The sequence below is a fragment of the Podarcis liolepis genome (genome assembly GCF_965112155.1).
Source record: "Podarcis liolepis genome assembly, chromosome: 10".
NCBI classification, from domain to species: Eukaryota; Metazoa; Chordata; class Lepidosauria; order Squamata; family Lacertidae; genus Podarcis; species Podarcis liolepis.
Genome location: NC_139562.1, coordinates 74124402 through 74137515, shown reverse-complemented (window position 1 = coordinate 74137515; position 13114 = coordinate 74124402). Strand labels below are relative to the sequence as shown.

General features: G+C 45.7%; 1 protein-coding gene across 9 annotated transcripts in view; it reads left to right on the top strand.

Moving 5' to 3' along the window:
• The window catches only part of LMNTD1 (lamin tail domain containing 1), a 234282-nt gene that overhangs the window by 121406 nt on the left and 99762 nt on the right, over positions 1 to 13114 (top strand). For all 9 annotated transcript variants that reach the window (XR_014516765.1, XR_014516766.1, XR_014516767.1 and 6 more), the window contains exon 5: positions 5044 to 5245. Coding sequence is in view for 6 of the 9 variants with exons in the window: in XM_083464182.1 (XP_083320308.1) it covers positions 5044 to 5245 (202 nt within the window). In the remaining 3 variants the exon portion in view is untranslated. The remainder of the gene's footprint in view (positions 1 to 5043; positions 5246 to 13114) is intronic.

Below are 13114 nucleotides of genomic sequence, written 5' to 3'. Positions count from 1 at the left end.
TTAAAGACCAACTAAGTTAGTTCTTGGTATGAGCTTTCGTGTGCATGCACACTTCTTCAGATACACACGAAAGCTCATACCAAGAACTAACTTAGTTGGTCTTTAAGGTGCTACTGGAAGGAATTTTTTATTTTGACTATGGCAGACCAACACGGCTACCTATCTACTAACATAATCCATGTTGCGCTAACATAAGCACTTCCCTCTCTCTACTGTTCTTAAACTTTCTTACAGCATACTCCCTAAACATCTTCAGATTATTCTCACCCCACCCCCGCAAAAAACCCCACAGTTGGCCAGTTGTGGCTTGAGCTGCCTCCAAGTTGGCTGCCACGGGGATATCCTTGAGGTGGCTCCAGAATGTTGCCTCCTGTGAAGATAACCTTTTGTCTGGTGCCAAGGGGAAGTTTCCCAACTGTCCAACAGAGAACTGTAAAAGGAGTAGGAGAAAAACACAACAATGGTAGTCCTATTAGGAGATATTAGCACCATCATTACGTAGGTGGAAGAAGGTTCAATAGATTCATTACTGGCTTCCGGCTGAAGCTATACCTTCTACCCACCAAGCAATTTTATGGAAACAGCTATTCCACTGATGGCCCCATTTATTATGTTTTAGCTACTGAAGGTAATTCCAGCAAGGTAATAAATCTGCATGTCACTAGCAAAAATTCACTTTACCAGCTGTGTCTCATTTTATAGCCATAGGTTTGCAAGAGGCTCAGGGAGCACCGTTTCACATTAACGGTGGAACTAACAGAAAGTAAATTAGATTATGCAAATTCATTTCCATAAACTGTTCCGAATGTTAGTCTCTCCCTCTCCCCCTTTTTGTGGGAAAATGATTGCTTGTACATGAGAGCATGAGCAAAGTTCTTATTGTTACAGGGTGATCTCATAGCTAGAAGCATCCTTGGAGCATGAATAGCGCGTGAACAGCTCGTGCTGTCCCATATGATTGGCTAACGTAGTATGGTCTGATCGCTCGCATGGTTTAGTACCAAGGTCTTTATCTGCTGGCTAGAACAAATTGCTTGACTTGTATTTTTTGTATCCTTACTTGGCTTGTATCTTTCTGATTTTCACACAATAAAAGCTGTGCTGCATTAGCCCTAGGAGCTGCCATGTTTCCCTAGGAGCAGCCATAATTCGGAACCTATCTTGGTGTGAGACTGATTTTTCTCTGGATGCCGAGCTGCAACTCGACAATTGGAGTGCCTTTTTTTTTAGCTGCTGAGAAAAATGATTTTTAAAAGCTTCTTGAAGCTTTGAGTTTTTTTTGATGGTGGTATTCTAGCATTCCAGTAAATGCTTCATTTAAGATTAGCAATAATATGAAGGACAATCGTATAAGTTTAACAGGGACAGCCATCTCTAGGTCCCTTCTGCCTTCTTTAGGTGCAGCCATGAATTACCGTGATTTGCATAAATTGGCAAACTGGACAGAAAATTTGTTTAATTCCACCATTTTAAGATCAGGAAACTGTAGTTGAGGCATAACTGGAATGGCTGCAGATGCTGTCAGCTTGTGTCCCAGATACGTAATAGGTAAAGTCCGCTGGATTTTTTCTTTAGCCACTGTCAATCCTGCTTGCATCAGAGTATGGATTAGGTCCTCTATAAGAGCGTCAGGGATGTGTGATGATGAAATTAAAATATCATCCATGTAATGACAACAGATGACCGCTAGGTGGCGCTCACGGAATGGCTGAAGCGCCTTATCCACAAAATACTGGCATAAGGTCGGAGAATTTTTCATACCTTGTGGGAGAACCGTCCATTGAAAGCGCTGGGTTGGCTTGGAGTTGTTCAGGACCGGCAAAGTGAATGCAAAACGCTGTCTGTCTTGTGGTGCCAAAGGGATAGAGAAAAAACAGTCCTTGAGATCGATGACTGCAAGCTGATGGTCTTGTGGCAACATGTTGGGATTTAGAATGCCAGGTTGCAAGGTCCCCATAGGGTGCAATTGGTTATTAACCCTTCGTAAATCGTGCAACAGACGGTATTTTCCAGATGCCTTTTTTCTGATGACAAAAATAGGCGTATTCCATGGGCTGGTAGAAGGTTCAATATGCCCCAGTTCAAGTTGTTCCACAATTAACTGGGCTGCCACTGCAAGCTTCTGTCTAGGCAAAGGCCACTGATCCACCCATACTGGGGTGTCTGTGGTCCAGCAGAGAGAAAGCGCAGTCCGGGGCATGGCAGGGGCAGCCCTTAGCATAAATTTGTAGAAATTGTAGTTTCCGCTGCAGCAAGCAGGTCTCGCCCCCAAAGGGAGACGGGAATGTCCAGAACCAGTGGTAAGATAGTCATTTCAAAGCCTTGTGAGCCTTGAATCAAAATAGGGTTCCTGCTGCGCTGGGCAGCTGCAGCGCCACCAACGCCAATAACAGAAGAAGCTGGCTCTAGTGGCCAGGCAGAGGGCCAATCCTTGATAGCGATCACAGAACAGTCAGCCCCCGTGTCCAAGACCCCTTCAATCGTGCGACCCCCAAGGGTCATCTGGATCTTTGGACGCTTCTCTGTGACTGGGAAGGTAGCAGCAACAAGGGGGTCATGGCCCTGGGTTGGCTTTGGGACGCATATAAGTTTTGCTATAGGAGAACCTGATTGCAAACGTGCCTCGCGATCAGAAAATACAGTCACATAGGGGTCATTTCGTTGTAATCCATGTAAAATATCTGGAACAAGGTGGATCCCTTGCTGTAAAACCTCTGACAGTGGAAAAACAAGGCATTGTGCTGAAGAAGAAAAACCAGCCCCTATTGACACCCTGGCTTGATGTGGTACAAAGGGGACTGGCAGGTATAAGTCCTGAATTAAAAGGAGGCGAGGTAAAGCCGGAGGTGGGATGGCTGGAGAATGCACTGGATCCCCTATTGTTGAGCCTGGGCCCGGGGTGGGCCCGACTGCCGGTTTCCCGTCGGCTGATTTTGCTGGTTCTGCTGAGGCGTGGCGGAGCGACACTGATTGGCCCAGTGGAAACCTTTTTTGCAAATGGGGCATTTTTTGCTCGGACGACATTGCTCTGTATTAGATCTGCACTGTGCACGAAAATGGCCCACTTTGCCACATCCAAAGCAGGTTTTATCCTTTGCAGGATTGTTGGACACAGTGGAGGATAGAGCTGCGGCTAGCAAGCGAGCTTTATGCATCTCAGTCCCCACCGATTGGCAGGCTTTAAGCATATCTGCAATGGCTATATTGGGAGTTGCCACCAATGGCCGTAGAACTTGTTTACAGTCCTCATTAGCATTATCGAAAGCAAGCTGGCGTACTATCACTTCCTGGGCTGCTACGTCCTGAACTTGCCGTTTAAGGGTGTTATACAAGCGATCGACAAATTGTCCATAGGGCTCTGTAGGACCTTGTCTGACACTCCCCCATCTGCCATCGCGCTCAGTTTTGTCATCAGGGACAGAGGCCAAAGCCTCTTGGGCAGCAGCCGTGGTGGCCTCCCAATATTGAGGATCGAGAGTTAGCTGTTGGGCAACAGTAAGAAAATTGCCTCCTCCCGTTAACCCATCGAGGACATCAGCTTGGGTTAACATGACGGGGGCTGGGGGTGGGGCGGCACCAGCAGCCAAAGCAGCCAAAGCAGCCTGATGATTAGCCAATGCAACATTATTAAGATTATTCCGAATCCCATCAACACGACGTTGGCAGGCCCAGTGCCAAGCTTGTATAAACAAAATCATTTTTCTCAGCAGCTAAAAAAAAAGGCACTCCAATTGTCGAGTTGCAGCTCGGCATCCAGAGAAAAATCAGTCTCACACCAAGATAGGTTCCGAATTATGGCTGCTCCTAGGGAAACATGGCAGCTCCTAGGGCTAATGCAGCACAGCTTTTATTGTGTGAAAATCAGAAAGATACAAGCCAAGTAAGGATACAAAAAATACAAGTCAAGCAATTTGTTCTAGCCAGCAGATAAAGACCTTGGTACTAAACCATGCGAGCGATCAGACCATACTACGTTAGCCAATCATATGGGACAGCACGAGCTGTTCACGCGCTATTCATGCTCCAAGGATGCTTCTAGCTATGAGATCACCCTGTAACAATAAGAACTTTGCTCATGCTCTCATGTACAAGCAATCATTTTCCCACATGTCCCCTTTTCTTGTTTATATTATTTAGAGGAAAAGAGGGACCATTAGTCCAAATCGTACACTTCATTGCCTAAGCGTCTACACCTTGCAACATAAATTCCTCTTGTAACCCCTGTGGTGGGCCGTGGTCGGTACCACCATGCAGTGCATTGGGAAATCAAAGAGGGTATGCATTGAATGCAACAACATACCATAATAAAACCAACAATACGTGCAATTACAATCAATAATACTTTTCTTAACCATACTCCATTGGGTAACCAAGAAGACAACCACTCCCATGGATCAAAACCTTCAGGTGGATTCAAAGGATTATGGGCTATCATTTGTTCCATATGATCAATAGTAGCAGAGATATTGGTTGATTGATCAGTTATATACATGCAGCAATGAGAATAAATTAGGGCACAAATTCCACCTTTAGAAGCAAGGATCACATCTAAAGCATAATGATGTTGAAGAACCACATTTCTTATTTCTGATATTTCTTTGTTAATCATTTTTAAAGCCAAAATGGTGGAATTAAACAAATTTTCTGTCCAGTTTGCCAATTTATGCAAATCACGGTAATTCATGGCTGCACCTAAAGAAGGCAGAAGGGACCTAGAGATGGCTGTCCCTGTTAAACTTATACGATTGTCCTTCATATTATTGCTAATCTTAAATGAAGCATTTACTGGAATGCTAGAATACCACCAAGATAAAGACCTTGGTACTAAACCATGCGAGCGATCAGACCATACTACGTTAGCCAATCATATGGGACAGCACGAGCTGTTCACGCGCTATTCATGCTCCAAGGATGCTTCTAGCTATGAGATCACCCTGTAACAATAAGAACTTTGCTCATGCTCTCATGTACAAGCAATCATTTTCCCACACCTTTTTAAAAATTACATTTTATATTTCTCGCTGTTACTCTTTTGCTTACCAGCCCCCAGCAGCAGCAGCTTTTTGCTACAAAAACAATTCCCTCCTTGCTCCAGCATTTCCAGCTTTGGGAGTGATGCACTTGGACAAGGTCAGGACTACATCAAATCTTTATTTGCTGATTCCAAGAAGACTACCCTGGAACCAAGGGACAAAGCAAGGAAGATGCACGTTCCACCGGAATACTACAACTCTTCAGCATCCAGGTACTCTTAGGAGGTGGTGGTGGAATTGCCTCATTGGAGGCTGAAATTATTCCATTTCCTTCAGCTACAAGACTCTGGGCACAAGTCAAAGGGAGAAACTGTGGATACCTGATGGTAGGAACAAACTGCAGGGGCTGATGGCCATGTTCAAAATGGAGTGTTGAAGTAGATGATCCAGCAAGCAAGTCTTTCTCTTCTCAAGATATTGCATCTCTTTGACAATGGCTGGGATCCAAAGAACAACACAACTAGCTCATAGTGGCTGAGAGAACTTTTGACTTCTGATTCTCAAACAGCAGGCTCAAGTGCTAGAAACAGCTTGCTGGGTGAGGCAGAGTCACTATGCTAGCTTCCCAGCTTGTAGGTTGCTGTTGTTTACCAAGAGGGCTGTGTGAGGTGGCAGGAAGTCAGTGTGGTGCAAACACACTGGCAGAGCCAATCTGTCAGTGCATTTGGGCCACAGTGACCACCTCCCCATCCTGAGAAGCAACAGCCTAACTTGGTTGTCCACATCCAGGTACTCGATGTAGCACCAGGCCAGACTAGAAGGTTGGCGGGGTTGTCATTGTCCATCTCTTTTGCCGGAAAACCTCTTGATCTTGGGATGGACTAAGAGGGCTTGTTTCTGATGTTGGTTCAGAGAGAAGATTGGGGATGCTGCTGGTGTTCAGCCCCCCTGCTACTCAGTGGTCTCCCAGACCAATCAGGCCAAGGTGGTCTCTAAAGTGGTGGTTGGGGGCCATGCAGAGACTGCTCTTGGGCTGGGTCAGGACTTCATGTCCCCCATGACATGGCTGTCATAAGTGGGCATTGCTCCAATACACCATGGACTGCACACCCAAATGTAGTTTTTTACCTGGGATGGACAAAAGGTGGTGGAGTTCGTGCCAAACACTCTCTTGTCATGGTCAGACTAGAGATGTAAAAGTTCTGGAAATTTTGAAGTAATGAGGAAAAAACGTTTCTCCCCCTGTTTTTTTCCAGAACTTTGGGAAAATTGAAAAAAAGTTCAGTGTGGAGTAGTTTTACAAATTGCGTGAAACACAGTGTAGATAAAAGTATTATGCTTGCAATAAAACAGGTAACCACCCCCAACAAAAGCAACAAAAAAGTCAAAAAACCATCAACATAGTCTGGGAGGCTAAGAGTGCCTTTGTCATCTTTAGGTGGTATGACAGCTGTGGCTTTTTCTGGACTGGGATAGCTTGACCATAGTAGTCCAGGCATTGAGGACTTCAAGACTGAATAACCCCAATGCACTCTATGTGGGGCTTCCTTTGCACTGCTCCAAAACTGCAGCTGGTACAGAATGTTGCAGCATGATTGCTGTAACATCTTGTCACAGGTGCACCAGTTGCAGGGGCCAAGGCACTTTTGGCCCCATCAAATGTTAAGGAGGGGGCTAGGCCCCCTCAATATTGAGCAGTAACATCACATAGAATCAGAGAATCATAGAGTTGGAATAGACCACAAGGGCCATCGAGTCCAACCCCCTGCCAAGCAGGAAACACCATCAGAGCACTCCTGACATATGGTTGTCAAGCCTCTGCTTAAAGACCTCCAAAGTAGGAGACTCCACCACACTCCTTGGCAGCAAATTCCACTGTCGAACAGCTCTTACTGTCAGGAAGTTCTTCCTAATGTTTAGGTGGAATCTTCTTTCTTGTAGTTTGGATCCATTGCTCCGTGTCCGCTTCTCTGGAGCAGCAGAAAACAACCTTTCTCCCTCCTCTATGTGACATCCTTTTATATATTTGAACATGGCTATCATATCACCCCTTAACCTCCTCTTCTCCAGGCTAAACATGCCCAGCTCCCTTAGCCGTTCCTCATAAGGCATCGTTTCCAGGCCTTTGACCATTTTGGTTGCCCTCCTCTGGACACGTTCCAGTTTGTCAGTGTCCTTCTTGAACTGTGGTGCCCAGAACTGGACACAGTACTCCAGGTGAGGTCTGACCAGAGCAGAATACAGTGGCACTATTACTTCCCTTGATCTAGATGCTATACTCCTATTGATGCAGCCCAGAATTGCATTGGCTTTTTTAGCTGCCGCGTCGCACTGTTGGCTCATGTCAAGTTTGTGGTCAACCAAGACTCCTAGATCCTTTTCACATGTACTGCTCTCAAGCCAGGTGTCACCCATCTTGTATTTGTGCCTCTCATTTTTTTTTTGCCCAAGTGCAATACTTTACATTTCTCCCTGTTAAAATTCATCTTGTTTGTTTTTGCCCAGTTCTCTAATCTGTCAAGGTCGTTTTGAAGTGTGATCCTGTCCTCTGGGGTGTTAGCCACCCCTCCCAGTTTGGTGTCATCTGCAAATTTGATCAGGATGCCCTTGAGTCCATCATCCAAGTCGTTGATAAAGATGTTGAATAAGACCGGGCCCAAGACAGAACCCTGTGGCACCCCACTAGTCACTCTTCTCCAGGATGAAGAGGAACCATTGATGAGCACCCTTTGGGTTCGGTCAGTCAGCCAGTTACAAATCCACTGAGTGGTAGCATAGTCAAGACCGCATTTTACCAGCTTCTTTACAAGAATATCATGGGGCACCTTGTCAAATGCCTTGCTGAAATCAAGGTAGGCTACATCCACTGCGTTCCCTTCATCTACAAGGCTTGTAATTCTGTCAAAAAACGAGATCAGGTTAGTCTGACATGACTTATTTTTGAGAAATCCATGCTGACTATTGGTGATCACAGCATTCCTTTCTAGGTGCTCACAGACTGTTTGCTTAATGATCTGCTCCAGAATCTTCACTGGTATTGATGTCAGACTGACTGGGCGGTAATTATTTGGGTCCTCTCTTTTCCCCTTTTTGAAAATAGGGACAACATTTGCCCTCCTCCAGTCTGCCGGGACTTCGCCTGTTCTCCAGGAATTCTCAAAGATGACTGCCAGTGGTTCTGAGATCACATCTGCCAGTTCTTTTAATACTCTTGGATGCAGTTCATCTGGCCCTGGAGACTTGAATACATCTAAACTAGCCAAGTATTCTTGTACTATCTCCTTAGTTATTCTGGGCTGTGTTTCCTTTGCTGAATCATTTGCTCCAAATTCTTCAGGTTGGGCATTGTTTTCTTTATCGGAGAAGAGTCTTCTCCGATTCTTGTTTTCTTTATCGGAGAAGTTCTTCCTAATGTTTAGGTGGAATCTTCTTTCTTGTAGTTTGGATCCATTGCTCCGTGTCTGCTTCTCTGGAGCAGCAGAAAACAACCTTTCTCCCTCCTCTACGTGACATCCTTTTATATATTTGAACATGGCTATCATATCACCCCTTAACCTCCTCTTCTCCAGGCTAAACATGCCCAGCTCCCTTAGCCGTTCCTCATAAGGCATCGTTTCCAGGCCTTTGACCATTTTGGTTGCCCTCCTCTGGACACGTTCCAGTTTGTCAGTGTCCTTCTTGAACTGTGGTGCCCAGGGATGGGCTGCAAGAGAGCTGGGGGATTAACAAAGTAGGCAGGCTGCACCTCCATCTTATTTTGCAGCTATGGGGGTATTAAGGAGAAAAGCACAAGCTCCAGGCTGTTCCTGGCAAGTCTAATTACATCATGCTCTGGGGATCACGAGTGATCTCTGATGCATCTCCCAGGTGGTACCCAAGCATACTGAAAATAGGGAAGAAATACTGATGAGCTAGATGTTTCTTTGAAGTATCCATCTTATACAGTCGTACCTTGGTTCTCAAACACCTTGTGACTTGAACATGTGGCTCCCAAACACCGCAAACCCGGAAATGAGTGTTCTGGTTTGCAAACTTTTTTTGGAACCCAAATGTCTGAGGTGGCTTAACCCATGCTCTACTGTATGCCCATAACTTAGCTGGATTGTGTCCACAGAGGACAAAGCTTGTAGTTGAATATTTCTTCTTTGTTGTTGTTAAATAATTTTTTATTGTTTTTCACAATTTAATTCCACACTAACATCAATAAAAAAGAACATTTTTACCCCCCAGTCCCCAAAACCTTTTCTTCAAGATTCCATGAATCTGTGGACTTCCCTCCATCCCACCTTCTGGTTCTTTATGTAAACAAAATAATAATAATAATTTATTATTTGTACCCCGCCCATCTGGTTGGGTTTCCCCAGCCACTCTGGGCAGCTTCCACAGAGACCAAAAATACACTAAAATGTCACACATTAAAACCTTTCCTGAACAGGGCTGCCTTAAGATGTCTTCTGAATGTCAGGTAGTTGTTTATCGCTTTGACATCTGATGGGAGGGCATTCCACAGGGCGGGCGCCACTACCGAGAAGGCCCTCTGCCTGGTTCCCTGTAGCGTTGCTTCTTGCAATGAGGGAACTGCCAGAAGGCCCTCGGCGCTGGACCTCGGCGTCTGGGCAGAATGATGGAGGTGGAGATGCTCCTTCAGGTATACTGGGCTGAAGCCGTTTAGGGCTTTAAAGGTCAACACCAACACTTTGAATTGTGCTCGGAGATGTACTGGGAGCCAATGTAGGTCTTTCAAGACCGGTGTTATTGTCAGGAAAAAGCAGCAATGCAAGAGCGAGCTGCAGGTGTCTGCGAAGCAAAACAGGATGTTGTTGTTTGGGACTGTACCATGGCAACAAAGGGGCAGTCTATTCACTGTACTGAGCACCGGATGTTAGCTCAGTGTGTCATCTGTAGCTCAGTGTCATCATTAGCTCAGTGTGTCTATTCACTGTACTGAGCACCGGATGTTAGCTCAGTGTGTCATCTGACCTGTACTGGAAGTACAGGGGTGGAGTTTTCTCTCTCTACTGTTGGAGTCTGGAGAGTGCAGACGTGTTTCTCTGTACTGCTGCAATGACAGAAATAAAGACATGTAAATAGATTTCTGTCTGTCTCTTTCCCCTCCCTGAGGGAAGCAGGGAGGAGGGAGGAATGGTGTTTCCCTCTCACGCTGAGTGGGATCGCCGAATGTGACCTTGCCTGTATCCTGCCGGGAGACGCAGACGGGGAGGTCAACAAGGATCTCAAGCCTAGTGCCTGGAGAGTGGCCAGTTACCTCTGACTGAGGCCTGAGAATCCGACATCTGGTAGCATTGCCGGTGGTTTTGATCCATGGAAATCTGCATGAGAGGTTGATGGATCGTTCTTCATCCTCTGCACCAAGGGAGGAAGATAAGTCTGCGTACAGCTAGAAGCTACACAGACGGCTGGGCATCGAGACGGAGTGAAAGCCAAGCGACGGAGCCCCAAGGTATGGAGAATTTATGGCTGTGTGAAGTGAACGCGTAAAGAAAAATTCTTCGGTTCGCTGTGTGTCTGAAGCCAGCACAGGAAAACAGCCGAATACCATTCATTCCTAGATAACACTGGAATGCACAGTTGCTAAGCAACGGGAAGTCAGTGGAGTGAAAAAACTTACTGGCTAAAGGGGCTGGAACACGGAGAGTATTTTGACTATCTCCCTGTTCTGTGCAAGGACATTTTATGCAGCTTGCGGTTTATCTGCCAAGTGAAGAGAAGGCAGTAAACAACTGTTGGATTTTACAGGCTCGAGAGTGAAAGCTGCGGCTTGGAATCAAAATGGATGCCAGGAAGGGGGGAGGCTTACCTTACCCACCTCCCCTGACTAATGACAATCACTCATCTTGGTCTATAAAGATGAAAGCCCTGCTGCAGAATCAGAGGTTATTTGGGGTGATTGAGAACCCCATTCCTGCAGCACCAACGCCAGGTTGGAATTCACAGAATGTGAAAGCCAGGACGGCTATAATTCTGTGTGTCTCAGATCAGCAACTCGTGCATATCCAGGAATTAGTGAAAGCACGAGAGATTTGGGAAACGCTGCGTAGAACACATCAGAGAGATGCTGGTTCTTCAGCGTTGCTGTATTTTGAAAAACTGACCAATCTGAGGCTTGCGCCTGATGGAGATGTACAAGCGCATTTAACTGAGATGAAGTTCCTGCGTCAGCAGATGGCGGAGTGCAATTTCTGTCTACAAGAAGAGGTCTTTTGCTTCATGATTATCAACAGCCTTAATCGGACTTACAAAACGGTTGCCAGTCAGCTTGGTTCCCTACCGGCCCAGGATCTCACATCGGAGAGGGTGTGTGCCGTTGTTCTGAATGAACACGACAGACTTGATGCACTGGATGTGAAGGACAGGGGGAGAGTAGCACAGGGTTCTGACTCCCCCACTGCTGTTGCTACTGGAGAGCGTGCTGTAGCTTTGAACGCTGTCCGATGTTACAATTGTGGACAGACTGGGCATCTTCAGCGGAACTGTAAGAAACCACATGAGTGGAAAGGAGCCAAGGGGAGCTCTGCGAAGCCTGAGGCGTCAGGCAAAAGTCGTACCAAGTCCCAGGTGAAACCTGCAAAGGCTTTGATGTCAAAAGGAGCCACACCAGAGGTGGAGAACACGTTTGTCATTGACACGGGTTGCTCAAATCACATGACGTCACACAGAGAACTGTTTTCGACGTTTAAGAAGCAAAGCTTCACTGTGAAGCAGGCCAACGGTCAGGAGCTGGAAGCAACCGGGTTTGGAACTGTGTATCTTGAGAGTCTGAACTTGACTATAGACAATGTGTACTTGGTTCCTGAGTTGAAGTACAATCTGCTGAGTGTTTCACAGATTGCAAAGAAAGGACTGAAACTGTCCTATGATGATAAGAGCTGCAAGATCTTCAAAGATGGAGAGCTGTATCTTTCTGCCAGAGAGAAAGATGGACTGTATTTGTTGACTTTTGATCAAAGTGATTACATGAAATGTAATGCATTTGATACTAACGAAATATCTCTTGCAGGTGTGACCAAAGGCGCCCAGAAGGTGACCAGGGTTGACAGAGTATTTCAGCGGGTGTATGCTGATGTGATTGGTCCTCTAGCAGCATCTAGAGGCAATGCAAGATATTATCTTGTGTGTGTGAATTGTTTCTCTCATTATGTGTGGGTATATACATTAGAGAAACCAAAAGAAGCCTTAGAAAGGTTTAAGGAGTTTTGTGACAAGGTTAAGAATGTGCATGATGCTAACATTGATTATCTCTTCGCAGATGAGAAGCCAATTTTTCTGTTACAGGATTTTCAGAAATTCCTGGATGAGAAAGGGATTAACCACCAGGTTGCTGTTTCAGCGGAAGCATGGAACAGGGGTGTGTGTGTAAGGGTGAACAAAGAATTGCAAAAGGGGATGAATGCGCAATTGCTTAGTTCACATTTGCCACATGAATATTGGGCGGAGTCGTTGATGTCTTATTGTCACGCGTGGTTGAGAAAGGTCTCAAAAGATTTGGGAAGTTCTCCTTTTGAGAAGCTGTTCCATAGAAAACCTTCTGTTGCATATTTTAAGGTTTTTGGGTCTCATGTGAGAACAGAAGCTCCAGGTGGAGTAAAGAATGCCAGAGGCATTTTTGTGGGATATGAAAAGGGTCTCTACAGAGTAATTTTGTCTGAATCTGGTCAGGTGATTCTCACAAAATTTCTAGAGAGTGCTCCTGAACAGGAGAGAGTAATTGTTCACACATTTCCCACTGAGGACAATGATGATAGTGATGATTTTACTGATTACAGTGGTGATGATGACAGTGATAGTTCACAGAGCTCAGTTGACACAGTCATTGAGAGGAAGTCTTACACAATGGGTAGGCCTTCACAGATGGAGGAAGAACCACTGTTTACTATTGGATCTGGTTCTCCTAAGAGTCCAGAGGCTGAACCAGTGAGCAGAGATGATCAGCACCTCATACGCAGGCCTGAGAGAGTTACAAAGGGTGTACCACCCAAGAGGTATTCAAAAGAGTTTGCTAACTTAGCTGTTGCATGTGTTGCTGTTGTACACAACCGAGGACAGGTTGAAGCTGTGTCAGAGACAAAGACACAACAGAGAGTTGCTAGCCAAGGTAATGCAGATGCACTCATTCCTTGGAA